This window comes from Hippoglossus stenolepis, chromosome 5 (genome assembly GCF_022539355.2).
Source record: "Hippoglossus stenolepis isolate QCI-W04-F060 chromosome 5, HSTE1.2, whole genome shotgun sequence".
NCBI classification, from domain to species: domain Eukaryota; kingdom Metazoa; phylum Chordata; class Actinopteri; order Pleuronectiformes; family Pleuronectidae; genus Hippoglossus; species Hippoglossus stenolepis.
Window position 1 is genome coordinate 21,784,894 of NC_061487.1, and position 27,782 is coordinate 21,812,675.

General features: G+C 42.2%; 3 protein-coding genes across 10 annotated transcripts in view; 1 reads left to right on the forward strand and 2 right to left on the reverse strand.

Moving 5' to 3' along the window:
• abcc8 (ATP-binding cassette, sub-family C (CFTR/MRP), member 8) overlaps window positions 1–2,164 on the reverse strand; it is a 48,330-nt gene extending 46,166 nt beyond the window's left edge. For all 7 annotated transcript variants that reach the window (XM_035156300.2, XM_035156297.2, XM_035156299.2 and 4 more), the window contains exon 1: window positions 1,798–2,164. In XM_035156300.2, coding sequence (XP_035012191.1) covers window positions 1,798–1,818 — 21 coding nt within the window. In that variant the 5' untranslated portion in view covers window positions 1,819–2,164. The remainder of the gene's footprint in view (window positions 1–1,797) is intronic.
• Window positions 2,165–2,624: 460 nt separating this feature from the next.
• ush1c (Usher syndrome 1C) lies at window positions 2,625–22,748 on the reverse strand. 2 transcript variants are annotated; one of them, XM_047340001.1, is made up of 25 exons: window positions 22,608–22,748; window positions 19,910–19,977; window positions 18,525–18,668; window positions 18,257–18,395; window positions 16,848–16,956; window positions 16,725–16,749; window positions 16,565–16,622; window positions 16,031–16,219; window positions 15,882–15,941; window positions 15,554–15,610; window positions 14,290–14,432; window positions 13,750–13,815; window positions 13,526–13,659; window positions 12,543–12,592; window positions 12,152–12,316; window positions 11,811–11,927; window positions 10,719–11,477; window positions 9,810–9,938; window positions 8,617–8,682; window positions 7,178–7,219; window positions 6,624–6,677; window positions 6,439–6,538; window positions 5,543–5,652; window positions 4,581–4,636; window positions 2,625–3,359 (listed from the first exon to the last, which is right to left on the reverse strand). In XM_047340001.1, the coding sequence occupies exons 1-25, from the start codon at window positions 22,641–22,643 to the stop codon at window positions 3,347–3,349; spliced, it is 2,889 nt and encodes a 962-aa protein (XP_047195957.1). In that variant the 5' UTR covers window positions 22,644–22,748; the 3' UTR covers window positions 2,625–3,346. The 2 variants fall into 2 exon arrangements, with proteins under 2 accessions (XP_047195957.1, XP_047195958.1); XM_047340002.1 differs by lacking the exons at window positions 8,617–8,682; window positions 9,810–9,938; window positions 10,719–11,477; ... (1 more) ...; window positions 12,152–12,316; window positions 12,543–12,592 and adding an exon at window positions 13,319–13,383 and having other exon boundaries at window positions 22,608–22,747.
• Window positions 22,749–23,243: 495 nt separating this feature from the next.
• On the forward strand, window positions 23,244–27,633 carry ccdc77 (coiled-coil domain containing 77). The gene is made up of 12 exons (XM_035157060.2): window positions 23,244–23,328; window positions 24,244–24,292; window positions 24,690–24,876; window positions 24,964–25,106; window positions 25,285–25,381; window positions 25,491–25,581; window positions 25,803–25,891; window positions 26,004–26,152; window positions 26,280–26,541; window positions 26,708–26,833; window positions 26,926–27,078; window positions 27,354–27,633. Exons 2-12 carry the CDS (start codon window positions 24,258–24,260, stop codon window positions 27,498–27,500), a joined length of 1,479 nt encoding a protein of 492 aa, XP_035012951.1. The 5' UTR covers window positions 23,244–23,328; window positions 24,244–24,257; the 3' UTR covers window positions 27,501–27,633.
• Window positions 27,634–27,782: the final 149 nt, after the last annotated feature.

The window sequence follows — 27,782 nt, forward strand, 5'->3', positions numbered from 1 at the left end:
AAAAAAATTCCTTGGATCCGCTTCCCTGATCCATAATTGCACCAATGTTTATTGGGTTCTTTCCTGACCCACACCACATCCTGACCAACAAGTTTGGTAGTAATCCATCCAAGAGTTTCAACAAACTCCTGCAGACTCACAGACACAAATAAACAAAGGAGCGAGCAGACCTGCAGCAGAACAGACACCAGTGGCTTTTCTCTGCAAAAAACATAACTGTGACAAGATTTGGCTCGTAGGGATGTTCAGAAGGCCAAATGGCATTTGGGGAAGCAATGGACTGTATGGGAAAGGGACACCATGCAGACTGGGTGCAGCTCAAAGTGAAGATATTCCTGCTGTCTGTCATTTAACCACCGAGATGCAGAGGTCACAGCACATGCAGCCCTCTCACTTCCTGTCACACATCAACCATCTCATGGGGAGAGTGGAAATTGATTGATAGTTGGAAGCTGAACTGATATTTCAACAAGCAACTGAATTCTTTTAAAAATGTCTCAGCAGAACACAGACTAACCAGGAGTTATGTCAGGCGGGAGGTTCACAAACCACAGAAACCACACTTGCACCACGCATTGACTGTGTTGTTATTCTTTCCACCAGCTGCATGGGGATAACTGTCTGGGTTATAGTCCTGTGGTGCAAACCATCACTACTTTGTCAGATTACCACAGATACAGACAGATGTGTGTGTGTGTGTCTACTTGTTTTTGCTACCTCTTAAGGTCATTATCCATTACAAATGCTGACTCTGACAGGACCTAAGCCTGGTCTGAATGAGACTAAAACTAATTTCCGAGGTCTTGGTTAATGTTAGTTGTGAGATGTGAATGGTTGTTGGGTTAAGGTTAAGGAGGAGGTTTGGTTAGACTGTCCAAATTGGATGGAAGTCAATGCAGAGTCCTGATAAGGATAGATGTTTGTACGAATGTGTGTTCCAGGTTATTAATCATATCGTGGGAGCCTAAATCTGTTACAGTCACATTATGGGGCCTTGTCTTTCCTATGTGAATACACAGGAAGTCCCCATGGGGTAAATCCTGATTTAAGGTAAGGTTTGGGTTTGGGTTTAAGTTACCATACAGTTAAGGTTAGAGTAAGTCTCCAGGAAGACAATGGAAGTCAATGAAATGTCGTCTGAAGCCATGGAGACACGACTCTGTGTGTGTATTTATATCTTTGAGGACCATTTAGAGGGAGACTTGCCAGTGAGGGTCCTCTCCTCACTAGGCTAGAAGTGTGTGTGTGTGTGTGTGTGTGTGTGTGTGTGTGTGTGTGTGTGTGAGAAGCAGTGATGTTTTTTTGTCAGTGGGATCAAACTGAGGGTAAGAGGTGAATGATGATGATGAATGATATATTATTTTATTTTAGCATCTATGTGAATCTATTCTGTAGGCCTCCGTCTCACTAGTGGTTTGTTCATCTTACATCTTATGTAAAAAAAAGAAGAAGCTTCTTTTACAAAAAGCTGTGAACACATAATGGAACAGCCCTCCCTCCCCACAGTGACACCAGCACATCCAATAATTCACACTCCATAACTCGCCTCTAGAAGTGAGAATGAATCTCAGTGATGCATGAGGCCATTACACAGGGACTCATTGAGCAAATATAACCTAATGTGACTTACAACAGCTTTACACAGACTGAATCTGCAGCCAGTGAATGCTCTGTGTATATGCACTGGTGCAAGTGAGCAGCGCAGCCCTAACGATTCAACGTGAAAGTATGGATCGAGGTGAGGGAACAGGTGAGACGAGCAGCAGCAGCCGCAGCAGCAGCAGCAGCAGCACTTACCGGTTTATACCGTGAGATCATCGCGCTTCAGCCTCGGACTCTACAGACTCTGAGACTCAGTAATGTCACATCCGTCGCTTGGCTGATGAAACCACTGGAACCCGTCGTCCCTCGTGCGCTCGGGTCGCAGCCGACTCGTCTGTGCCCAACTTCAGTCTGACCATCAGAGCGCGAGGAGCTGTCCACGGTGCTGAACCCGGGTACAGAGGAGGAGGAGGAGGAGGAGGAGGAGGAGGAGGAAGAAGGGAGGAGGTGGTGGACAAAAGAGAAGGAGGAAGAAGGATGTTGATGTTCTAACGAGGCCTCCTCTGGTTTCCCACGTGAACCGTGGAGCGGCGGGTTTCCGCAGCGGACAGTAGTCACGTACATGCGATCAACCGAGACAGGCTGACCCAGCGGTTATATAACAGTAAAGTGGGATGATGCTCGAAGCAAGAACATCGCATGATGCACATCTGTGTTCTCTTTTACCTCAAATTTCCATTTACCACGATTAACTCTCAGTTGAAGTCTCATATATAGGTCATCTGATTGTAATATGTAGGTTTATTTAAAGGCAGAATTATTCACACAGGGAGGAATCCCTCGTTCACATAGCAGCTTGGTATTCAAGAAGGAGCACTGTTGCCCCCTGTGGACGTTTTACGTTTAATTACCAATCGGTACAGCTGCCGGTGCATGGTTAGAGGAAATCGATGCAGAACAGCAGAATAAAACCCACAGGTCAGGGTGTGCAGCAGGAGAGAAACTTCTTTCTTTAAATAAAATCTCATTTAAAATATGTAGAATGATGTTTATTAATATTTAAAATAATCAAAACGGGGACATTTAAGTTTTTCAAGAAATTTTATATTGAATTCAATTTTTATTTGCATACCGCCAAATCACAACATTCATTAGCTCAAGGCAATTTACATAGTGAAGTCGAGACCGTACAATATTATAGAGAAATCCAACAGTTCCCATAACGTGTGAAAGGTAAATATAAAGTCCTGCGTTTTAAAACGACATACAAAATGCAATTTGGGGCTCAGTATCTTGTTCAAGGAGACTTCGACATGAGGAATGGGGGAGACAGGGATCAAACCATCAGCCTTCGATCCGCTCTACCACCTGAGCCACAGCCACAAAGCAGAGAATACAGATACAGAAACTCTTTCTGGTTATAGGAGCTGCAGTCCTTTATTGGGCTTTGGAAAAAGGCAGATTACAGAGGTGCTATTGATCACAGTTTGCCTCCTGAAAGATAAACGGATGGTCATTTGTCTCTTAATGAGATCAAGCTTGTGTTGGACGACACATCTAGACAGTGACAATGTACATCGACTGTTGTCAACATCTCAAAATATGACACAAGGCTGATTCTCAAAGAGATTTGAGTAATGTTAAGAACAATAAGACTTGTACAGATGTGTGTGAAGATGAAGCAGAAACAGTTATTTTTATTGAGATAAATCAGACTGTGCATCTTGAAGGAATCATCAATAGTAAAAAAAAAAAAAACATCTTCTTCTCAATCAGTCTGGTTTTCTTGGCAGGTCGTTAAAGACTAGAAGAACGTCCTGCAGGAGAAGAGACAGGAAAGAATCAATAATGAGTTAATCTGGTGAATAAGAGGAGTTGAGTAATGTCATTTATTAACTGGACCTCTAGGTGATGTATGCATTGGATGTTTCTTCTGTTTACCGTTTGCTTTAGTCACTGCACATTAAGCACAACAGAGCAACACACATGCGGGTGACAAACAAAGAAATAAAAGATAATCAGGGCTAAACTGAACTTTCGTTTTTTGACTGAGGAATTAAACTGAAAGAGGAAACAGAGCAGCTGCCTGCTCAAATCTATGCAAATGAATTAGCAAAGTTATTTGCACAGATTTGAGTGTGCAAATGTTTTTCCTTAATATTGTTTTTTGCTTGAGGAAAAGTCTGTCAACATGTTCGTTCTTACTCTACCAGAGCAGTGTCACTTTATGTCTGTGTATGTCTGAACATGTCACAGTCCCGTGGAACAACATCAATCAGAACAACTGCTGAAGGCTGGCAGGAGTCGTAGGCTGCTTTTTATGAGAGTCCGTGACCTGACGACACTGGACAATACCACACGAGCCGTACATGTATGAATGTGTTTATATCCGGCTCACTGGGTCAGGCATTGGCAGATATATGGTGGGATGGGTCACTGATCGCATTAGCTATGAATGTCTTCACTTAAATAGCCTGGCTGTGTCACTGTCCACCACATGCTACAGCAATAAAGAAACAACGCCCTGAGGCGGTTTTCGAACAGGGAAGAAAACCTGCACACTGTGTGTACATTCACTCTCACGCTAGCTTTTCATGAGAACTTTAAAGGAGATACATAAATCTGACAGTTTGACATCAGCGACGGGAAACAAATACCAAAATACTCTGCGCGTCCGCTTTCTTCTGATTGACAGGGAGACTGTCACATGTGCTCACGAACATAAAAAAAAAAACGGGGGCAAACAAAAACAAAGGCCACACCAAGCATCCTCTCGGAGACGTGCAGTGAAGAAGAGGAGGTGTGAAGACTACGAGGATTACCAGGACGAGGCTGAGCTAGTGCTGAAGCAGGTAGCCGTGTCTGTACAGTGTTGCACTGCCTTCAAACACCTTTCTGTTCACAGTGGGACTGACTGATGCTGATTTAGGGCTGCATACACGTGCACACACATAATTGCAATTAAATAGAAACAAAGATGATCGTGGTTATACATGTGTAGACTAAAAAGATGATAAAGACTCGAAAGGAACTCTTACACTTCGTCTTCATAGTCTTTCGGAGGAGAAACAGCGATAACAACATCGATCCAGTCCTGAGAAAGGCAACAGTAAATATTACTTTCTTTCTGTCCTTATTAAGGAGTGTGGTTTTTCAGTTTGAGAGCAAGACTTATTGATTTCATGTTCAGATTTTATGAAGCTTTCACTCACCCACTGCTTGGGCTTAAATTTGCTCTGCTCACACTCAGATAATTTGTTGCTTGGACAGATTTCTTGCGCTGCGCCGTCACCTCTTCTCCTCGCAGTCACACTCCTCCTGCGTACGTGTGAAACGTCTGCTCTCGGATTTCTGCTCTGCTCTTGGATTTTTCTGTCTGTCAAAAATTCTCCAACCAACAGAATTCCAGGTCTAGTGTTGACAAATTAAACCATCTCGCCCCTTGTTATGGGTGCATTAGCTTTACTTACTATGTAATAATAAAGCCATGGAGGGCGGGAGAGCATGAATCCAGTTAAAATAACCGCCCTTATAGGACACTCAAAGAAGTAAAGCTAATGCACCCACAACAAAAGGAATATTCTTTAATTTATCAACTCTACACCACAATTCTTTTGGTTGGGGAATTTTGGGGATGTCTGAGAGCAGATGTTTGGTCCAAGCAACAAAATATCTGACAGCAAGCGCACAGCTTGAGCACAAGCAGAGCACAGTTAGGGGCTTTTTGAGTGTGAGTGCCGGGTGAACGAAAAAATCAATAGGTCCTGCCCTGAAAGACCACACTGTTGAATAAACAGAGGAAAAGTAAACATATACTGTATATATTTTTATATATATAAATAAAAAAGGAATCTGTAAGTAAAGAGTCTGTCAACACAAAGTACAAACAATCAGTGTGGGTTCATGTGGTTTAACTAGATCACTAGCACTCCCTGCTGTGGTAACATATATTTTTATTAATGGTTCATGGCATTTCATTGGAATCTAGTCTGAGTCATACCCCTCCACTACTCCAGGCTCGAGCCAGAGAGTTTTGTCCCTCGGTCAATGTGGCATCGATCAGGATTTTCCCGTTCACGGCCATGAGCTCATCCCCTGGTACAATGCCCCCTGCGAATAGAGACATCCGACATTTAACTGCCAAACATATTTACAGACACACAAACACAGAGTACGTGCCAGCTCCAGCAGCAGACATAAATACAGTCGGCATGAAAAGGCTCTCCAGCACTTGGCTCTCTCAACTGACTCGTGTTAACCCTGTGCGAAACAGAGCAGGTGTCATTTTCCTGATGCTGTGCCACGCCCCTCGCTACAGTTCACCATGGAAACAGTGATGACAGTGTGATGATAATGTACGAATATAAGCCCAGTGTTTTCACACAATACAAAATGATTCTGTTCTCCGAGGTTTGGTTTACACAAAGGACTTTTGTGTTCAGTGTTAAATGTGTTTGCAGTTCAAATATGAGATTTTGCTTCAGAGCCTGAAGTGGGACATTGTCTGATGAGATCTACACTCAGTTCCTAGTTTATTGATGTATTTAACAGCCTGTGTTTAGTTTAGTATATTAATACAGTCTAATAAAACTGCCCCATGATAAATCCCAGGATCAATGTTATAGTGTTCAGTTTCTGGATTGTGTTTTTAAAGAGGTGTTAAACAGCAAATGGACTGTGTTTACATAGCGCTTCAGTCACATTCACTAATTCACACACACATCCAAGCAATGCTTCTGTACACGGTGTAGCAACTGTTGTCCATGAAAACGTTCCGGTCAACAGAAAATATTGGAGCTGTACCCTCGTCTGTGTCTGGAACCTGCCAAGTGTTTTTAGACGTATTATAAATTGACATGAAGTTAAAGCATGAACGTTAAAAAAAACCGAACTGACCGTGCCTATCTGCAGCTCCACCTTCATACACAGAGCACACCGCCAGCTTTCCCAGAGGAGAGTCTGCTCCACCCTCCAGAGCCAGGTCCAGCTGTCCGGTCTTCAGAGCAACAGCCAAAAAAACACCATCAGTCACATTTTAGAAACTCTTACCTCAGTTATTTCTACGTGAATGCAGTCGCTACCTTTTTGATTCTCAGCAGCCTCACTTCTCGTCCGGCTATCTGCTCCGAGGAAAACTATTGACAAACGGGATAAGGATTTAAAAAAGTGGAGGGAAAGGGACACAGCAGTTATATAGAAAGTAGTAAAATGATAAACAGAGGAGGGAACATGAAGAATGATTCATCTGAATTTAATACTCTAAACATTAATCTGAAGTCGATATGCTGGTTTCAGTCATTACAGCTGCACCTTAATCTCTTACGATATCTATGAGTTTCAAGGGGAAGCAACGAAAAGTATGTTTAAGTTGTCAATCCAACTTCCCTTCTAACTCCCAAGTGAAGCTAACCCGTGTGTGCCATTAATATTGTATATAGGAAAAACAACAGACGTTTCTTACAAACAAAGCAACAAATTTGTGTACGTCTTTTGTTCCTGTGATTTTAATAACCCAATAAGTCAAGGAGACATTCTGTCTCTGTAAAAGCAGGAGCAGAGATCTGTAAATGTAAAGCTGCATATTTATGAAATGTTCTGCTTCGTTGTGGTGGTCAGAAGATCAGGGATACGATACCATTGAGTAGGGATCAAAACCGTCCTCGTATTTCTGAAATCCCTGAAAGAGAATCAACACGCAGCTCATTAAAAACGGATCAACGCATCGATAACAAGCAAAGAGACAGGCCACAGATTAAATCTCTGTGAATGTGAGCTGTGTAACAAGTCGATGCATCAAGTGCATGTCAGATTTCCTTTGGCAACCAGCTCTGTGTTTAAGTTTAAGTTCCACACTGAATAAATGGAAACAGCGAGACGGAGACTTTACTTACAACACACATACATAGAAAATCATCTCTAATCATTCCTCACAAAGACGACAGCTATTTAATTTCATGGAGGGCGGAGGAAACTTTAAAAAGAAAAGGCTCATTTATCTGTAATGACTCATTTGGTATAATGGATGAATCTAATGAGACTATCAGGTAACAGTCACTCCCTTGGCTTCGTGAGGTCGACTCTAACCTGTAGTGGTGGGATGCAACTTTTAATTTGAATACATGCATTATATTTGAAAGCAAGTACTAAGTAACTTTTGCCCGGTTGGAAAAGTTAATGTGGCACGTTTGAGTGCTTCCTCCACCACTGCCAACCTGATACAACCTCTGACCTTTACTTTATACACTTCTGGTTAGATGCTAAACTGCAGCCCGGGGAGACCAGACAGAGGAGGTCCACAGACGCAAGAAATAAATATCTAGAGCTGGTGGCAGAATATAGAAGGCCCGCTGCGAGCCCATGGAGGCGGCTGCAGGGGCTCAGCGGGACAGTCTTCACACCGAGATCTCAGTCTCTTTGCCATTAGAGGGCTGCAAGAGACAAAAGCCACCACAAATGTCACCAAAGCTGGGTCGCACGCAACTTAGACACAAACCTTTAAATGATCTCCCCCCAGCTGGGTCGCCCAGGGGAGGGTGTCAGTAGAGAATAGACCTGAAACACCCTACAACCCTCGGTTCATCAATGATGTCAAGTGGTGTTATTCAAGAAACAGTTCTCTGTGCTTTAACTTAGTTGAATCTACTCTCATCTCAAAGTGTTCTTTGTCGGGCAAAGTGAAGGTGCTGTACACAGATAACAACTTCCTATGAGCCTTTATAGGAAGGCCCTTAATAAATAATCCATCTGATGCCGGTAAAGATCACATCTAATCACTGCAGCAAGACGAAAATCATTGTGATGTGCATTCACACTCTGCACTTTCACAGCGCTGCACTACAGCGACCATCAAATCGATGAAAGTGCGGTCATGCAGATGCTCCACAACTGGACCTAAAAGGCAGAGAAGCAGCCAACTGAGAGCGGATATAATGAAAAAAATAAAAGGAGGAGCCACCACTGGGTCTCCAGTGAACCGTGAGGAAACCGGATGTGTGAGCGTGGAGACAGAACAAAGAACAGAACAACAGCACTCAAGGGATAAAAGAGTGAGAGAGGTGGTTATATATGGATTACTTGTCGTTTGTTCTTTGATTTAAAAGACGAGTTGAAAGGCACCATCCGTTTCAGCATTTCTTGAGGCTGAAACACAAAATAACACCCAGCATGACATCACCCATGAGTTTGTGATTTTCTCCAGCGACATCGTGTTTTATTTTGTTGAGCCATCGCCTCCAATACACATCATGCTTTATCGTCTATTTGACTCTAAATGGGACCGTAATTCACAAAATGAGCATCAAGCTGTACTGAAGACGTGAAACTAGTGATTGAGATAATAAACTGTGTACGTAAATGTTTACTGACGTTATAAATCAAGTGAGTATAGGGTCATTTTCTCATAGATTTCTATAGAAACAACATTTTGGTCATTCTAAAGAATACAGGATTAAGGCACTTCCACATTGACTTCATTCTCTGGACCAGGAGTCAGTTCCATTTGTATATCTATAGTTTTAGTCGACGGCAAAATTTCCAGTCATACCGTTTTTCTTTGGCCTATTTCTCACAGCAGATGAGACACAGTTACAAACAAGATCCGACTTAAACACTACACAACCACAGTCTTTGGGGACTGAACAAGAGGTGACAGTAAACACAACTGTACTCAGGAGCAATTTTCTTTTAAATTAATATTTTCAATTTCATGAAATAAAACCCAGAAAACTGTATCTCAAAACATCAACAGAATAAAGATGCGTGCAGCAGCAGTTTGCCAGCACATACTTTCAGACATCTGGGGTAGAATATGATTTATAGTGCCCCCCACTCGAGCTTCCACAGTCAAGGTGCCCTTCACCAGAGCATGCCTCCTCCAGAGGCTGCTGGTAGAAGTGGTGCTCTTCTACTCTCAGGTGTGAACGTGTGACTCTATCAATGGGGGAAGAGGGTTTGTGGAAAAGACAGTTGCTCGGCTCACTGGTCCACGGAAAATGCAGTTTCAATAATCTACCCGTTTCCATTATAGCTAATTTGACAGGAAGGATAAATGTCTTCCTGGTGTGATCTCATAACCACACACTGGGATTCTGTGAAACAGCTAGGGCGTCTGGACCGACTCCCCAGGAGTTGAGAAAGAGGCAGAGATTAATACTTCAGCTCGATGATGACACAGTGTGTCAGACGCCTGAATGCTTTATGGCCCTATTAAGATGAAGCAAAGTTTTAATACAGGGAAGTAGATTACTGTAATGTGGTGCGTTTCATACCAGAGCATCCAATCGGACTGCAGCTTTGTGTGGATCTGGTCGGTGCGTCTGCGACTGAGGCAGCATGACGGGCTTAGACATGACAGGGACCATCTGACGCCTCTGGTTGGGGGGGCTAGGAGCGAGTTGCTATTGGGGGAAGAAATCGTATTTCTACAAGCCACAGCTGAGCACAGGTTCATTTGATAGTTTTTCAAGCTCATGACTCAAAAAGCAGGGGATGTTTGCAAAACATGACATGCTTCCTTCAGAGACTCACCAAGGGACCGCTGGAGGAGGAAACGTGACTGGCATGCGATGTATTTCTCATTACCTGAGCCACAGTGAAATAAAAGTAATGTTTCAGCCCTCTGGCACATGCAGCACACCACAGGAATACTGGTGCCAACAAACACCCAGACTCACACACCAAACCCTGGGCGAAGTTTCAAAAGCATTGAATTCATCTTTGAATCAGTTCCTCTCATGAGCTTTATATTATGATGGTTTCATCACAAGTACACACCACACAGCAGGTGAAACCCGAACAAATCACACAGCTTCGAGAAAACATCAATATCAAAGGCTTCTCTGGATGTAGTTTCTTAGGATTAAAGAAAATTGTAAACTAATGACTCTCCAAGTCAGTCGTGCTAATACGGTGTATCACTCTCTTCATGCATAAAACATTCCAATACACAAAAACGCTTTAATGCACAGACCTGTGCATTAAAAGGAAATTTAATCCTGCAGCAGTGAAAATGCATCAACTCTGAGAAATATATAGAGATATTTCTATCAAACTGCTGACTCAAATTTTCTTTATAGATTAAAAAGGAAAAACAATCCTTTCCATCTATAAATCCAACACTCCAACAACAAGGTAAAGCCGTTCGGCCACACCACCCCTCTCAAATGAGAATCTCTAACCTTTGGACTAGAGGGGTAGGACATTTCACTGGTGTTAGACGAGTATAACCCTCCTCTCGGGAGATAGCCGCCCGTCTCCCACTCACTCCTGTGCTCTGGCGGACTGGGAGGGTGTTGGGGGTGATGGTGAGGATGGTGAGGATGCTGGCGGTACAAACCAAGGGAGCCCATCCTGTCTTCAGAGTGCTGCGGAGGTGGGGGTGGAGGGGGAGGCGGAGGTGGCGGAGGAGGAGGGGGTGGCGGCGGAGGAGGAGGAGGCCGGGGAGTAGGCTGAGGCGAGGATGGAGGCCACGACGACTGAAACTGGGGAGGGTAGTGGGAGGAGGGGTGGCTAGCGAGATGGGTTTGCGGAGGGTGAGGCTGAGGGTGAGGCTGAGGGTGGGACTGTGGGTGAGGGTGAGGCTGAGGGTGAGGCTGTGGGTGAGGCCTGCGCCCCTTGTTGGTCAAGGTAGAGGGGCCGATGGGAGGTTTCCTGGCAAGAGGTGGAGACGGAGGTCTGCGCTGAGCCGGTGCTCGAGAGGGAGGAGGAGAGTAGTTGGGGATGGTGGGGTTCAGTTTGGGTGAAGGGGGAGGGAGAGGTAAGGGAGGGGGAGGCTGGCTGGTGCTGGGCTGGGTGGGGGCCAGTCTCCTCAGTGGGCCCCTCAGGCTCTGATCAACCTCATCCAGGTTGATGTCATCCAGGTCGGTGGTGGCCAGATGGAGGCCACCAGGGAAACGCCTCACCTTGGGCTCGGAGGCAGGAGAGCGTGGCGGGGAGAGCTTAAAGTCACAGTGACATGGAAAACGTTTCAGCTCATGTTAATTCTCCTTTTAGCCTAAATAACAATTCACATTTTTACATTCCTGTTCCTCCCGTCCCTTCCCATCTATGGAAAATTATAGGGCTGAGCTAAACATTCAATTGAGGCAAGTCATTTGCTAAACGTGCTGGGGAACAGTTGCCTCTTATTGATTTTTTGATTTGTGAAATGTCTACCGATGCCAAAGTATCAGAGCTTTACTCATCTCTATGTAACAGTAAATATAAAGTTACATGTACAGACAAAACATCATTAAACAAAGAGAGGGTTGGACAGAGGTCTCACTCTGTACCTCTGGGGATTCGTTCTCCACACAGGAGATCTGCTCCAACCGAGTTTGACAAAGACGCTCAACCCAGTGCTGCACTTTCTCAGACTCCTCCAGGTCTTCTCTCTCCGTCTCTGAAACCTGGTGCAGAGGCATCGACCGGGCAGCATCAGACAACAGGCATCAAACCCTCACGCACATGCAAAACACACCTGCTCAGGTCTCAAAAGGACCAGGATGTACAACTCGGTGGCATTTGAGTTGAAGCCAAAACAAGCGAAGGTGACTTTGCCAGAATGTGCATCATAAATATTATATCATAAAAGTCCAATTAACTCGGGTAAACTCCCCCATTACTTTCATACCTCCTGCACCAGCCTATTGATCTTCAGCTGCTTCTCTCGTTCGTGCATCCCTTCTTTCTCCTTGGCGAGTTTCAGCTCAAACTCCATCTCCTTCTTGTTTTTCCTCTGCTCCTGGAGCGTGTCTGTGTTGGACACCTTCTTCTTTTTCTTCTTCTTTTCTCCCTTCTGAGATGCCATCAGTTAGTCAGCATAAACAGCAGGTGACAGACAAAATGTTCCACTCCAAACCACATGACAAATAGCTACTGACTAAAAAACACTTTGAATGAGCCACAGGAGGCAAACTTAAAGTTTTAGAAACAAGCTGAGTTATGTGACCAGCACCTTGTCAGGAAGACAGAGAGTTACAGTTATCCTGAACACCACACTGAGCTCACACAGCGGACGGTACCTTGCGGAGTGACGGCAGTTTCCCCTCATATCGATAAAACCAGCCGAAAGCTAAGGATGGACATGAGCACAGGTCATTCTCACAGTTACGTTAAATCAAAACCAAACTTTGAACAAAATCTCAGCAAACACCAAGCAGGGTATCCATTTGAAAAACAAGACGTTGAAGAGCCACAGCACAGCATTCAAGGAGAAATTGTGTTTGGGCCTGTTCTTCAGGAAACTCTTCTGTACAACCAAATGATGAATTTTCAGGTTGGGCTTGATTTTGGCTTTCATTGTGAATTTAGCAATAAATAAATGATATAAGCTACAGTTACCGCCCCGCAGTTCTATTGATCTTTGACCACTGAAATAAATCGAATCTAAGTGACAACTGGTCAAATTTGAAAGAATTCTCTAAAGACTTGAGATGATTTGCTCAAGAGGCCAAAAACATGTTTTGAGAGGACACTGTGACCTTGACATTTGACCTTTGACCTCCACATTCAAATCACTTCATCCTTGAGTCAAACTGAACGTTCGAACCAAATTTGAAGAAATTCCTTGAAGGCGTTCTTGAGATATCGTGTTCACAAGAATGACACAGATGGACGGACGACCTGAAAACATGATGTCTCCGGCCGCTGGCTGCCACCGACTCAGAGGCAAAAAAAAACTTATCACCAATAGTTACATTCTGGTTGCCAAAGGAGATCTCGCACTAGTCTCAGCATGTTTGCACAAACATCCTCTGAAAGCAGCCGTGACAATGCACAGCTGAGGCTCGGGACTTACTTGTCTGCCCTCCTTCTCCTCCTCCTCCTCCTCATCCTCCTCGTCTTCCTCTCTGCCTTCATCAGCTTAGAAGGAGAGGCCATAAAAAGCAGCACGGCACACGACAGTGACAGAAAGAGAGCGTGCAGACAGAGAGAGGGAATAAGGTGAGAGTGACTAGAAGATTCATGCATTTTAAAAGGAGGAGATCCAATCAGGCGGCCTTACGAGAGCTCTTCGTCTTCTCGGTGGTTTTTAATTCAGGTGGGGCAGGTGACGGGCTCTTCGGGCTCTTCGGCCTGTTTTTGTTGCCCCAGTCCTCCTCCCACTCTCTGCTGTGCTTCTTCTCCGCGGCATCAATCCTGCACAGGACAACATAACAAATAAGGAATATGATGATTTATTATTATAACAATATTGATTTGGCTCTTTATGGAAAATGAGTCGCGTACTTCTCCATCTCCTGCTGATAGCGCTCCTCTTCTTCTGCCGCTTTCTGAGAAATTTCCATCTTCCTCCTGGTAAACATAAACACATCATGCTACAGTGCAGGACTATAAAAGGTTAGAATATATTACATTTAATCAATAGACTGCTGTTGAAAACCCTCCAGCACATGGTACTCAGATATAACAAGCGGTTTATAAACGCCACAGACAAATGTGCAAGTGAGCCTGAATCTATCTGGCGATGGAGCTGCAGAGCAATTAAGTAAAGCTCCGGGTTTAGACAGAAAACCATTGCAGCTCGTGTTTACTTTGCTGCATCTACCGGATTTATGAAGACGTGTGAATGAGCAGCATATGTTGAAATGATTTATTCCTCTGTTCAAAATTGTGGAAAACTCTGTGTATTGCCTGTACTGCTGCAGCGGTAAACAGGCCACACAATGCAATGGCCTGAATGGCATTACAGGTGTTAGAATTCAGGATGACTGAAGAGTTTTGATTTCTAAGGAAAGCGGAGTCAAAGTTTTTATGCCGTTCACTCACTGCTTCTCCTTCTCCTGCTGATCTTTAAGGATTTTGTTGGTCTCCAGTGCCACCCTCTTCTGGTGCATCAGCTCCTGCCTATCCAGCTCCCGGCGAGACTCCACGGCCAGCCGCTCCTCGTCTGTCATGAACAGCTCGCTGCCCTGAGACGATAATGAGGGAAAGACGTCTGTTTTTGTCAAGTCAAAACTTTGAAGCTTTGATTACAGTTATTCATTTATGTTTTATTCATTTTTTTTAATTAAAAAAATAACTGCATGGGAGGAACAGGAGGACCAAAACGTCCAAAAGGACCAATTCTGCTTCGATCTCACAGAAGAAGAAAAAAATACCTCTCAGCTATAATAGTGGATTTCATGTATATTCAAAATGAAACACACACACTAACGTAAATAAGTGCCTCAGACAGGCCGCAAGGAAAACACAGTCATCGTCAATAAGTCCTGAGGTAAACAATCTGCCGAGTGACTTGACTGATGATCCATATTCCCCTTGCAGACGGCCGGGCTGAGGCACAGGCTTGTAATGAGACGTCTCCCAAACAAAATGCCACATCAATCTGTGCGCTGCTGGAATGCAAAGAGGCAGAAATGTCTGTTCGTACGTCCAGACAAGATGATCCCTGCACTGTTTTTACCTTTAGTACATTTCTAAAGTAATTTAAAAGTCAATAAAGTGCTATTTAATACATTTCCCAGGTTTTTAATTATCTGCACATCATCCTATGATATCAATCACAATACAAACAATAATTCTAGACATTTTATAAACACCATTTTGTTTTGCCTCTAAAACTGTGAAATGATTTTAAGTTTACAAGTCATGAAGATCTGTTCGATGTAATTTCTGTGAGTTATCACATTTAATAGATTAAACTAATTAAACTAATGCTTGAGGATCTCTGGGAAACACTCAACATGTAATAGAAAATCACAAAATCACTGTTGGCACCTTATCCAGGAGAATTCATTTTAAAGGTCTCATGAGCAGACGCAGTCACGTGTATCTTCAACTCACATGCTGTGTTGTCAAGTCTATTCAAAAGTGCTCACAATAGATTACTGGGCAAAAAAACACATATGAGGGGAGCTGCAATAAATAACATGCGCTGGTTTCAGACGTGCTCTGACCTCCAGACATTTTCCTCCATGTGTCTGAACTGGACATTCTCCTGCTGCACTCTTCACATGTGAAAGTAAAACTCTGGAAAATGTTTCTATGGTGTTGAATACTATATGTACATTAAAGTTGTTAGTGTACTTACAGCTCCCGTCAGAACAGTAATAGTCAGACTCCTGCTGCTCTTCAAGACTCTCACAGCCTGGGAAGAGAAAAACAGAAAATTTGAATAACACTTCAAATAACCATTCATTTTAAGAAGTGTCTTTAATGAATAAGATTATGGGAAATCCATTAACACTGCTCCTTGTCTTGTGTGAAGTACATGCTTCATCAGAGTGTGAAATCGTCGCCGGCTCCAAACAAATTACATCTTCATGAGCTTTTCCCTCAGCTGCTTTGGCAAATAAGCAACTGTCCTGATCACACAGATCAAACTTTGCTTGGGATGAAGGGTGTCTGTTAAAACACACCTCTTTGTGGTCCGTGATGGTAAAATCGACCCCATTCACCTCCACAATCTGGTCTCCAATCTACATTTTGACATGAGACATAGATACAGTTCACAGCAGGCAGGAAAATAACATGTCAGTATTTCATGGAGTTGTTTCTGAGAAGTCACCTGAAGTCCAACTTCTGCAGAGAGAGAGCCAGGTTTGACGTTACTGATGTAGATACCAGGTTTCTGTGTGGGGCCGCTGGAGATGCTGATGCCCATTCCCTTTGTGCCCACAAGACTGAGGAAAACCTTCTTCTCCTTGATCTCCTTCCCTCCGATCGATGCCAAGCCGGCAATGCTGTTTTTTTTCTCCTGGAAGGAAGAGAGAATAAAAGAAACAAAGCTATTCTGTATAGATCTGGTGTAAAAAAGACAAAGGTCATGAGATAAGTAGAATTTCAGTCCTGCAGTTTTATGTCACCACAATCCAGTGCACTTTCTGTCAACATGGATTTTCTTTTTCACAGGTTCATTTGAGATCACTGGGACCTTTGACCACTAAAATCTAATCCGTTCATCTTTGAGCCCAAGTGAACATTTGTACCAAATTTACAGAAATTCTATTAAGGCAGTTTTGAGATATCGTGTTGACAAGGATGGGAAAGACAAATTGTCTGTCGCTGGAGTGGAGCCATAAAAACAAACTCAGGTTCTTACCCCTGACTCAGACACAAACTGGTCAACGAACTGCCACTTCAGCGGCTCATCTGATGAACTGGAGAAGATGAGAAAAACAAATGAGAACAGAGGAGAGCAGAATCTTAGATAGTGATAAATAAACAAATGAATAATGTTATCACAAAATACTGCATCTCACCTTTTCACTGGGATCATCCCCACATCTGTAAACATGAGGAAAAAATATATCAAAATGAAAGATTCCACTGATTATCATCAATCACGCTCCTGATGTTGTAAAATGAGTTTGTGTTTGACGTACGTCGAACTTTGAGCGACACGATCTTCTTGGTCTTGATGAGACTGATGACCTCCTCGTGGATACAGGAGGAAATGGAGTATCCATTTATACGCACGATCTCGTCACCGAGCTATAAATCAACACAGGACGGGATATAAGGATGGACACGCTCTGTCAATCCATCACGTCAGATCACAGACGAAGCCATTGATTATTTTATAATGTAACTCTGTTAATTAAACCAGACAGTATATAATCTATTGATCTGCATAATTTATCTACATTCTTTAAATTGATTCCATCTACGTGATGCACTCTGTGGAAGTGACTTACAATTACAGAGTGAAAACCGCTGAGTAAGCTTATACACCTCAATCTCCCTGACCTTAGTTTGCTTGTGCAATATACAGGATAATCGGGGCAGCTGTGAATCAGGAGGCAGAGTGGGTCGTCCACTAAGCAGAGGGTTCGATCCCAGCAATACACTGAATCCAAAATTGCCCAAATTGGCTGTGCCGGCAGTGTTTGAGTGATGTGTAATAAAGAAACTGCTGCACATAGATGCACTGTTTGAATGTGTATATGGCAAAAACTGTGCTGTAAAGGGCTTTGAGTGGACATCAAGACCAGAAAACGATATGTAAATACAGACAGATACATTTTAGAAATTGATAAAATAACTATTATATTACACTATGTAGGTATTCTAATTAAAAATGATTGATTCTGAGTTAGTGTTTGGCTGCTTTTTAATGAAAGAAAAATATGCTATTTGCATAAATTAGGTTGATGCTGACACTGCAGGATTTCACCATTTTCCTAAACATTTTTCGTGTATCTCCAAACAGTTGATTCAATATAATTAATAGGCAATGAAACATAATTTTAAAAAGCCTTCAAAACCTTACATTTTAAAGCAGCTAAAATACATGGTGCTAAAATACATTTTTTAGATGATGACAGTTTCCCAACAGCTACTGACAGAAAAACGACTGTCCTCTACCTTTGATGCTTTATAAATCTAGATATTAGACAAGAGACCATGCTGTTATAAAGCATGTTGTAAATCTGTCACAGATAGATACAGACATTCAGGCTCTTTAGAGTGTAACAAACATGGTTCTTTACACCACCTAGTGGATCCTGCAATTATGACAAGGACTAACAGGGCCACAAAAAGTCAAGAGTTAAACAATTTTACTTTATTTACACATGTAAACTATGCAACTTATTGCAAAAAGGGTTGGTATCCTAACTGCAACTAGTAATATTAATGTTATACTATAATGACACCAAAAATAATTGTTTTACATACATATACCTCTATAAATGGAACTTTAATATAAGTTAGAATCTACTGTTTAACATTTAGTGGCATTAAAGATAAATAAAAATATCACAGTGAGCTCATACGTAGGTACATACAGCACCTGAAGGCCGACGTTCCCGGCCTGACCGTCTTTGACGATCTGTGATATGTAGAGGCCGCTGCCAAACTCCAGCCCTCCTCGGACACTCAGACCAAGTCCGTCACGATGAGTCCGGTCCAAACGCACCTCTTTGAGCTTCCTGTTCAGTCAGGAGAGACATAAACCAGAGATAAGAACCAGGATGTGTGAGCCACATAAAAGTGAGCAAGGGATAAGGAGGACGGTTTCAATACGAAAACAAACTAGCACAAGGTCATGCAGTACTCACCGTGACCTCTTGGGTGTGAGGAGGTCGTACTCCACCTGGTGTTTGAGTGGGATGAGAGGTCGGATGGCGTCGAACAGGGGCAAACGCTTTGGCTCGTTGATCACCAGCTTCAGGTCCCCAACCAGCACCGGTAGATCCATCGACCTGAGAGAGCAAGAGGAGGGTAACTGGAGATTTACATCAATGTACCACGATTTCTACCTTCTGAGAGAATTTAAAATAATGAAGACTCTTCGGGTAAAGACCGAGAGGCAAGAATGTATTTAGTGGACTTCGGTACAAGAAACCTAAACTATAGTAATGTGTACTGAAGCTGCACTAAAACAAGAATAAGGAAATGAAAATATTTCAAGTATCAAATGTTAATATGATGTACATTCCTGACATCAGCTCCAGAACTGAAACTTTATTGGGCCGGGACAAGACAATAAAATATGAAACAAAGACATTGTAAACTATTAGAGATGATTTTATAGGATTTTTCCCTTCCTGATATGCAATTTTATTTTATCTGTTTTAAAGTATCTAATCATGCTTTTTCTGAATATGAAATGACTACAATAGCTCAAAGATCTCATAACTGCCTGCAGAGGATCTCATCAGCCAAAAGAGCTTCCTAATGTTCCATTTCTAATCTAAACGTACAGCAAATGACTATATTATCAAAACTGTGATGCCCTGCAGAGTCCAGTCTTCGGTCAGTTGCTATTCAAAGAAAGACACAAGGTAACTCGAACATCCATTAAAGCAGCAAAGTAAAAGCTACTGTATAAAATTTGTCCACCTGGCCTCCTCCTTGAATTATTAATAGGTGAAACTCAGCTCTGTTTGGAGGATGAACATAAAAAGAGCTTTTGTGAATAACTGGCCAGGCTTGTCAGGGCACAGTGGAAACTGATCAGAGGCTTAACCAGCGGAGTCTCAGGCCTCTGCCTCCGTACAAAGATGAATTGGACCTGTAGCCCCCACCGGCCCACTGAGACCAGGCTGTTACCAGAAACCAGGATGGATAAAGACAGTTTGAACTGCAGGCGTGTGTGCATCAGAACGGACTGAGGCGGGATTGAGAGATTTTGGTGATTTTACATTAATAAGATGCAGAGGAGTCAATAGAAGTTGAAAAAAGGCATTTTAGCATCATTTCACCTGCAGCTAACGTACGACAAGAAGACATTCTAGCTGCATGTGAGGCAAATGGGAATAAATGAAGCTTTTACCCTTGATTTTACTGACATTTTATATTTGCATAGACAGAAACATTACAACACTGGTTCAAAGTGGCAATTATTTACCCGCCAAGTCTATTCAATGACCATCAACAGGTGATTTAAATAGAAAAATACAGGTGTGAATATACAGATGTGTATGAGACGAGTGGCACTCACTGGTGATACATGCGGAGGACGTCGTACAGGTAATCCTTCTCCGCTTCATTTTCAATCAGCAACTCCACCTGCAAGAAGAGACGCACATCAGGCGCCATCGTTCGACTCACTGCTGATTCAGAGGAAACGTCAGACACACACTGTACCGCTCTCCTGTGGTCCCGTCAACGCTACAGGGGGTAAGCCTTGTGTGTGCATCTGTGTGTGTGTGTGTGTGTGTGTGTGTGTGTGTGTGTGTGTGTGTGTGTGTGTAGGAGTCGTACAAACCTGATGGCGGCTCAGATGCAGCAGGATCGTTTTGAGGAAACGCTTCGGCCAATCACTGATGTAACACATTTCTGTCTTTCTCATCGAATCTGTCCCAAACTCAGCTTCACCCCTGACCCTGAGCAGTTGGTTTTCTTATTTCTTTAAGTTCAGTTAAAGCTGCAGGCTTTCAGATGCTGAGGCTCCTTGCAGTTTAAGCAGGTCTAATGAGTTGCCCTTGCCTGACTATCAAACCCCCGGGAGGGAATAATGGTATAACAGCTGAGGAGAGGCTGCAGCGGGAAGGTCAGCAGTGTCCTCTTACAGCAGACACAAACAGAGGTCCACATTCACACCCAATGTTCACACACACGCGAGCACACACACACACACACACACACACACACACACACACACACACACACACACACACACACACACACACACACACACACACACACACACACACACACACACACACACACACACACACACACACACACACACACACACACACACACACACACACACGACTTCATCATTTCACAGGACATTACATTGACTTCCATTGAATAATTCTGTATATATTTGTGATGTCTTGCAATGTATATTATGTATGTGTCTTTTAGTAATATTTGTATTTATAAAACGTTTCATAGGAATAATAATATATTAATAGGATTTTTTCTTTGCTGCGTTGTGTGTGAATGAGCTACCCGGACTTCTGAAAATAATATCTATCCATCTCATACATCTATATCCTAACCTTAAAACATGTCTTCACCTTAAAGTTTAAGGATTTACATTATGGGGACTTTCTTTTTGTCTTCACAAGGAAGACAAGTCTCCATAATGGGACTGTGTAGACAGACTTAGGTCCCCACAACATGACCAATACCTTGACCACCCACACACACACACACCCACACCCACCCACCCACACCCACCCACACCCACACACACACACACTTTGCCTTACTGTCTGAACTCCAAACTTTAAAAAAGTCTTATAGAGAGCAAAACACACACGACAACACACACATCTGTATCATTGTATGTTGGGATTAAAGCATATGCAGATCAACTGGGCTGCACATTGGTTTAATAAATGTTAACTACCCGGTCTGAAGGCCCTGCTGTGAGGTCATTGTGAGGGAGTGTGTGACATGGTGTTTACGACTCTCGTAAATTTCCCCTGCTCAGGGCAGTAACACACAGTCACCCTGCACTACATGCAGACTTTGGCACCATAGTCCAATAAAATAAGAGCTCATCACATATTGATTTTGAAAAGCACAATGTGTTTTTAGAGAGTGTGACTGTTTTCACACAGTAAGATCCTGTGTAAGTTCGCTTCACTATGATGTCCTAAGACTGCAGTGTAGACTTAAACCTACTGAGAGCACATCCACCTTTAAATGGCAATTTAACAAAGACGACACACATGATAATTCAGTTCTTCAGTTTGAATCCGGACAGTTGCTTTGACACACACTCAGCCAAACAACCAGAGATGACTATTACCATGTCCCCACAGAGAAACAAAGCCTGATTGTGCCGTGAACTCCCCTCTGCCTCTAATTAAAACCTGTAAACTGTCCCATCTCTTCCGCTCAGCTGCTCATCTCTGGCACGGCCCACATTACCTAATGCGAGGATGCCCTTTGTGAAGAGTCCACAATATGGCGCCATGCCTGCCTGCATCACAGATGGCTGTGTCGGTGGTGATCCCTGTACCTGCTGCGGGGCTGAAAAACACCCTGAACATATCATGTTCCCTCTGATATCGTTCACTCACAGTTACCTTTTCGGGGCTTGACATGTTTTACCAACCAATAAAACATTCTGCATTTCAATCTAAATTAATGGATTTCATGGATCAGTGGGTGACCTCAGACATATACAGAATTGACATCCTAGAATATAAATACTTAAAGACATATGTTTAATATCAATAAATAGACTATGAAGATTAATTGTAACTTAAATAATGCTCATATGTCTCAAAAGAGTTGTTCTGTGCCATCTTATGGAAAAGTTCATTGAGAAAAGCAGTTAAGTAATTCAGGTTAATTTATAAGTTGAAAAACAATTACACTATATTACCAACTCTAATAGTTCTGTATGTTTCCCATGGACGTAATAGTAAGTGATACACTATTATGGCTGTTTTGAATGGTGCTATATAAATAAAGTTATTATCATTATTATTATTAGTAGTAGTAGTTGTAGTAGTAGAAATATTTTTTAAAGTATCATCATCATAATTTTTAAACCTAATTCTTTGAGCTGCTACTCTCTTTGTGTTGTCTTGTTTCTTGAGGCCTGTTGAACATCCCGCTGTCAGCAGGTGAAGACACCTGAGCCGGTTCATTGTCCCGCAGGTAAACAAGCAGCTCTTTACATTTAGAGGTATATTCATCGGCCGAAGAGACAAATGTCGTTTTCTCACCTTGTGTCGAAATTCCCGAGCAACTTTCCGCTCCATGGTGAAGAGACAGAGACAAACAGGAGGACGACAGATCCAGAGTCAGAGAGTTGGACAGGATCTGAGGCTCCGTGTCAAGATAGACCGAGTTCAATCAGAGCTTCCGCTTTGGATCTCCATAGTAAAGGAAGAACTACAAAGTAAGAGCAGTTGTTTTGGTGATTACTTTGACGTGTTTAAGAAAGCATTCATGTTATTCCGTCACGACAAATTCCACCCTTCATTCTGAAAACACAAAGGTTTAATTTTATTTAATTTGATAACTTAATGAAACTTTTTTTTGCCGTTAATTATTTTATAATTATAATTTTAATAACTTAACAGAGATCTAGACATTGAATTAAATGTCTCTAAAAGTTATTTCATCATACTGGTCTTCATCTTTGTCCATTGTTTCCGATTTGTATTTAAATACTTCATTCAACATCGATTAGCTTACAAACATGGAAACTAAAATAATGATTAAAAAAAATATGTAACAACTTAAATAAAATGAGGAAAATGTATAAAATTCATCTGAAACGTTATTTAATAAAACTCGTCAACACTCGGTAGTTGGCGACATAACACAGCTTCCGTTACTTAATCCCACGAAGAAGACGAAGAGGCGTGGACTTCCGGATTTCAAAAGCTTGGTAGCAACGAACAACACCAGTGTGTCTGCGAGTTTTCTAAACTGTGTCAGGTGAGTAAATATATCTTATAAATGTTTGTTTAAATGCTAAGGATGCTTGAAAATACTACCTTTATATACTTATATATACTTTAGCCCATTATATAGTTTCACAATGTGTAATTCCTGACAGATTACGTTGATTCTTTCCGTTAGAGGAAAACAGGAGAGACTCATTTCTCTCTGTTATTCTCACACATTAATCCACATCGTCCAGATAAAACTGATCAAACATGAATGTTTCTAAATTATCACAGTTTTCTATTTACTGTCGTCCCCCTCCCCCTGGCGTCCAGTCCACGTAGTTCAGAGTAACTCACTGTACTGATCCAACTGTTGACATTTTAATCATCTTCATTCATCTTTCCTGTTCGGTTCTTTGATGCACTTGGTTTTATTACATCTACAAACAAGCAGCACGTGTCATCGTTATTTTTTAGGGTCAATAACTCTAATGACTTGCTTCTATTATTTCGTGTAAAGATTGGATATTATATTCATCATTTATATGTTGATATTCTAATTAATTAAATTTGCTTTTTCTGTAAAACAAAGAAATTCTATAATAAGTGCTTATAACAACCATAAAGTTTTTACTGGTTGTTGGATTATGGCAACAGTCTCAAACAGACTTCTTCTTTATATTAATATTAGTTCTCTAAAGGGACTTAAAGAGTCTGGATGTGTGAGTATATCAACATGAGCCGTTCACAGGCGTACTGGTGTCAGCGTTGGTTTATGTCAGTATGCAGCGAAATGAAAGCTTCTATTTTTATAGAAGGAACAACGCTGAAAAGATGTGCATTTTATGTAAAGAAAACATGTCATATTCTTAATTGTAGTTCTATTTATTTGGTTCTATTCGTGTTTTCATTTCCGATATCAACGTTTAGAGACAAACCTAATTTCATTAACTCTTGTTTTCAGTGTTTTGTGCAGGAATGGGATCTCCAACTAAAGATGCAACACCACACAGGTAAGGTTATTTAACACATGGGAGGAGAGACATTTTTGAAGAAATGTTGCTGTTGCCCTGACAGAGTCCAGTGTGAGAAGGACGTAATACTTTTAACTGAAATCTCCCCGAATGATACTTGGATTTATTTTGTCAGTCTGGTCTCCCGCTGTTACAAACCTTAATCCTGGATGAGATTAGTGTTACTCTTTAAGTAGGTTTAAATCTGCAGGGTAATCATTGATTTTCCTTGCTTGTTGTTTTTCTGAAGACATGTACAGGGTAAAACTGATACTGCAGGTCTAGAGCAAACACAGGGTCAGCAGATAGTGTTCATGTGACATGTGACATGCTGCTGGACTGGTATACACAACCGTCCCCTTCCATATTGTCCTACTGGTCTATTTTCTTCCCACAGAACCAACATTAAAACCCCTGGTCGGGAACCTGACTCCCCACTACCCCCCATCCATGAGCGCTTGGCGTACCTGCGACCATCCAGGGAGCTACTGGAGTTCTACCGACAGAAGATCGCCCAGTTTGACACAGAACACGAGGAGCTGCTGCAGATGATGGAGAAGTACAGAGGCATCACAGAGGACCAGGTGAGACACAACTAGGGAGTCACCTTATGTGCTTTTGCTTTATTTAGTTTATGCCTGTATTAACTGATCTACTCTCTGTCTTGGTAGCATAAGCTACAGCGGGAGGTACGACAGCGGGAGGGAGAGATCGCTGAGCTGCAAAACGCTCTGAGTGACATGCAGGTCTATCTTTTTCAAGAGAGGGAGCAGTCTCTCCGGCTTTACGCAGAAAATGATCGACTAAAGATCAGGTGGGGGAAACCATTAGTATCTACACACCCATGGTACATCTACACATGTGTTTTGACTTGTACGCTAGAGCAACTGTTCAGTGTGAGCATGGGTATTGAATATTTGCCTTTATTACTGAATTGCCATTATTCTTCAATGTTACTTATACATCTAATCACCTGTTCACTTTCTGTACAGAGAGCTAGAGGACAGGAAGAAAATCCAACACCTTCTCGCCCTGGTTGGTCCTGACGCAGGAGAGATCACATATTTCCATCGAGAACCTCCTCACAAGGTGCACACCTCCTCACAGCAAAGGTTTTGAGTTGTTGTACTTAGGGAAAAAAGGAAGGGAAAGAATCAGCTTGGTTGACACACAAAACTGTATGTGTGATATATTTCAGGTGACTATCACTCAGAGAAACCCTGAATCCAGATTGGAGGAAAATCTCAGTCTCAGAACAACAATGTTCAGACCTTCTGTGAACAGGAAAGGTTTGATACATATAATGTTATTTCAAGTGTTTCTAATAATTTAAAAAATGTAATATAATTGTTTGTTTGCATTCTTTGATCAAGTCAATAACAATATTTGTGTGTGTTATGATGAATAATAATAGTAAAGATCTGGTTAATGTTTTATGTTTCATTTCTCAAGTAAGAAAATCAGATCACTGTTTCTGCTTATCCTCCTGACTATGTCACTATTCAATTAGAGAGTGGCAGGAGAACAAAAAACGCTGACGGGGCGAATGGAGAGAGCCTGGAACAATACAAGAACGACAACCAGACTTTGTTACTGCAGGTACAGGCCCACTTTATGGATGCATGAAATGGGATGTAGGTGACGTTTTCTCATGCAAACACGCCACAGAAACCTGCTTTTAATGCAGTCATTTTGTGTCTCACATTTCCAGGTGGAGGCACTGCAGGCTCAGATGGCGGAACAGACTCGTCTGGCCAAAGAACAGGTAGAGTCTCTGATGGAGGATAGACGGATCAAAACAGAGGAGGCATATGCACAACAGCAGAGAGACCAGGAGCGAATCACAGCTCTGACTGACAAGTGGGTCTTTTATATTTCTGGAATTATCAACACCTTTCTGCTAAATTGTCCAGATGGCCCTGGATTTTGTCTTCTTGACTCTGGATGATAATAAATCTTTCCTACTGATTTTAATTTGACACCTTAGGCTCCAGCGAACACAGAACCTATTGTATGAGAGCACCAAAGATTTCTTGCAGCTAAAGTTTGACACACGGTCTCACGAGAAGAGCTGGATGGTGGAGAAGGACCGGCTGTTGAGGGACTTGGACTCCTGCCACAACCGACTGAGGAAAGCCGGGTTCGCTGGCACTGAGCCGGGCCGGACGTGGCAGCCCAGCAGCAGCACGGCTCTGCTCCTCCCACGGCCTCAGCCCGAGTCACAGCAGACAAACAAAGAGGGGCTGAAGGTGACATTAATTATCAGTACACATTGACTGAGATTTAAGAAGTTCCCAGTAGCCTATCTGTCTTTTTCATAGTAGAATAGATATTGTTACCTTTTGTCCTTGATGAAGAAAGTCAGTAGCTTTGGTTTTGAAGGTTTGTTGTTCTTTACTTTGTGCTTTTTATCAGGCAATGCGGGAGGATCTGAAACAAGCCCACCGTCTGGCAGAGATGTACAGGGAGCAGTGTATTACTCTGGAGACAGAACTGTCCCAAATCCGAGAGGAGGGAGATGTTGGCAGGGAAATATTTAAGGTGCTAAAGTTGGAATGATAATCGGTGAAAATTAATGCACACCTCTGATTGATTGTTCTTAATTTTCTTAATTACTGGTTTCATGTGTGCAGGAGCGTTCAGAAAAAATGGCCAAGCGACTTCAGCTGATGACTCAGCGCTATGAGGCACTGGAGAAGAGGAGGGTCATGGAGGTGGAGGGCTTCAAGACTGACCTGAAGCACCTCAGACAGAAATTCAAAGATGTTGAAAAACAGCTTCTCAAGGTAAATAGTTTGTGGGGTTTTGCAGAAATCATATTGTTGCTTTTAATTTGATCTAATCTTTTAATCAAAAGTTTCACAAGAAAATGATTGAGGACAACGAGCTTGATTTGTTGAGATCACAAATACATTATTTAGTTGTAATAGCAAAACTTTGAGCAGACTTCTCCCCTCTGCTTTCCATACTGCTGAGAGTTTAAAAAAATAACATTTAAACTGCTTAAATATGTGTGTATAACGTATATATTCTCTACTAAGATCTTTATTTGTGTTTGAAGGTTACTCTGAACATCGGGCCCAACCAGGACCTAGCTATTCTCCATGAAGTACGTCAGACCAATGCCAGAACAAAAAAGGTTCAGGGTGAGCTGATGACGCTGAAAGCTAAAATCTATGGGCTGGAAAATGAGCTGAGATTCAGCTGAAGAATTTACTGTAATGTCTAGTGCCTGAATCTCTGTGTGGTTTATACCAGTCATGTGTGTTTGTGCTACTGTGTTTGTTACGATAGATTTTCCTATACTGTGTTTTGGACCAATAAAGATGTTTTTAAAATGATTTGAAATAAATGGACATCCATGGTTATTGAGAGTTTGAGTTCTGAGACATGACCGAGAGCCAATTTCCACAATACAAGGACCCTGTAATGTAATGGCTTGATGGAAATAAGCCATTATAGTATTTACACCTATGTCTTTTTTATAATT

Coding starts and splice junctions, on each gene's coding strand:
- ush1c (XM_047340001.1), bottom strand. CDS start 22,643: ATGGAGCGGAAAGTTGCTCGGGAATTTCGACACAAG. Junction 18,669..19,909: donor GTCCTCCGCATGTATCACCA/GTGAGTGCCACT, acceptor TTGCTCTCTCAG/GTCGATGGATCTACCGGTGC. Junction 6,678..7,177: donor GTTTTGATCCCTACTCAATG/GTATCGTATCCC, acceptor GTTTGTCAATAG/TTTTCCTCGGAGCAGATAGC.
- ccdc77 (XM_035157060.2), top strand. CDS start 24,258: ATGGGATCTCCAACTAAAGATGCAACACCACACAG. Junction 24,877..24,963: donor GAGGCATCACAGAGGACCAG/GTGAGACACAAC, acceptor CTGTCTTGGTAG/CATAAGCTACAGCGGGAGGT. Junction 26,153..26,279: donor ATCACAGCTCTGACTGACAA/GTGGGTCTTTTA, acceptor TTGACACCTTAG/GCTCCAGCGAACACAGAACC.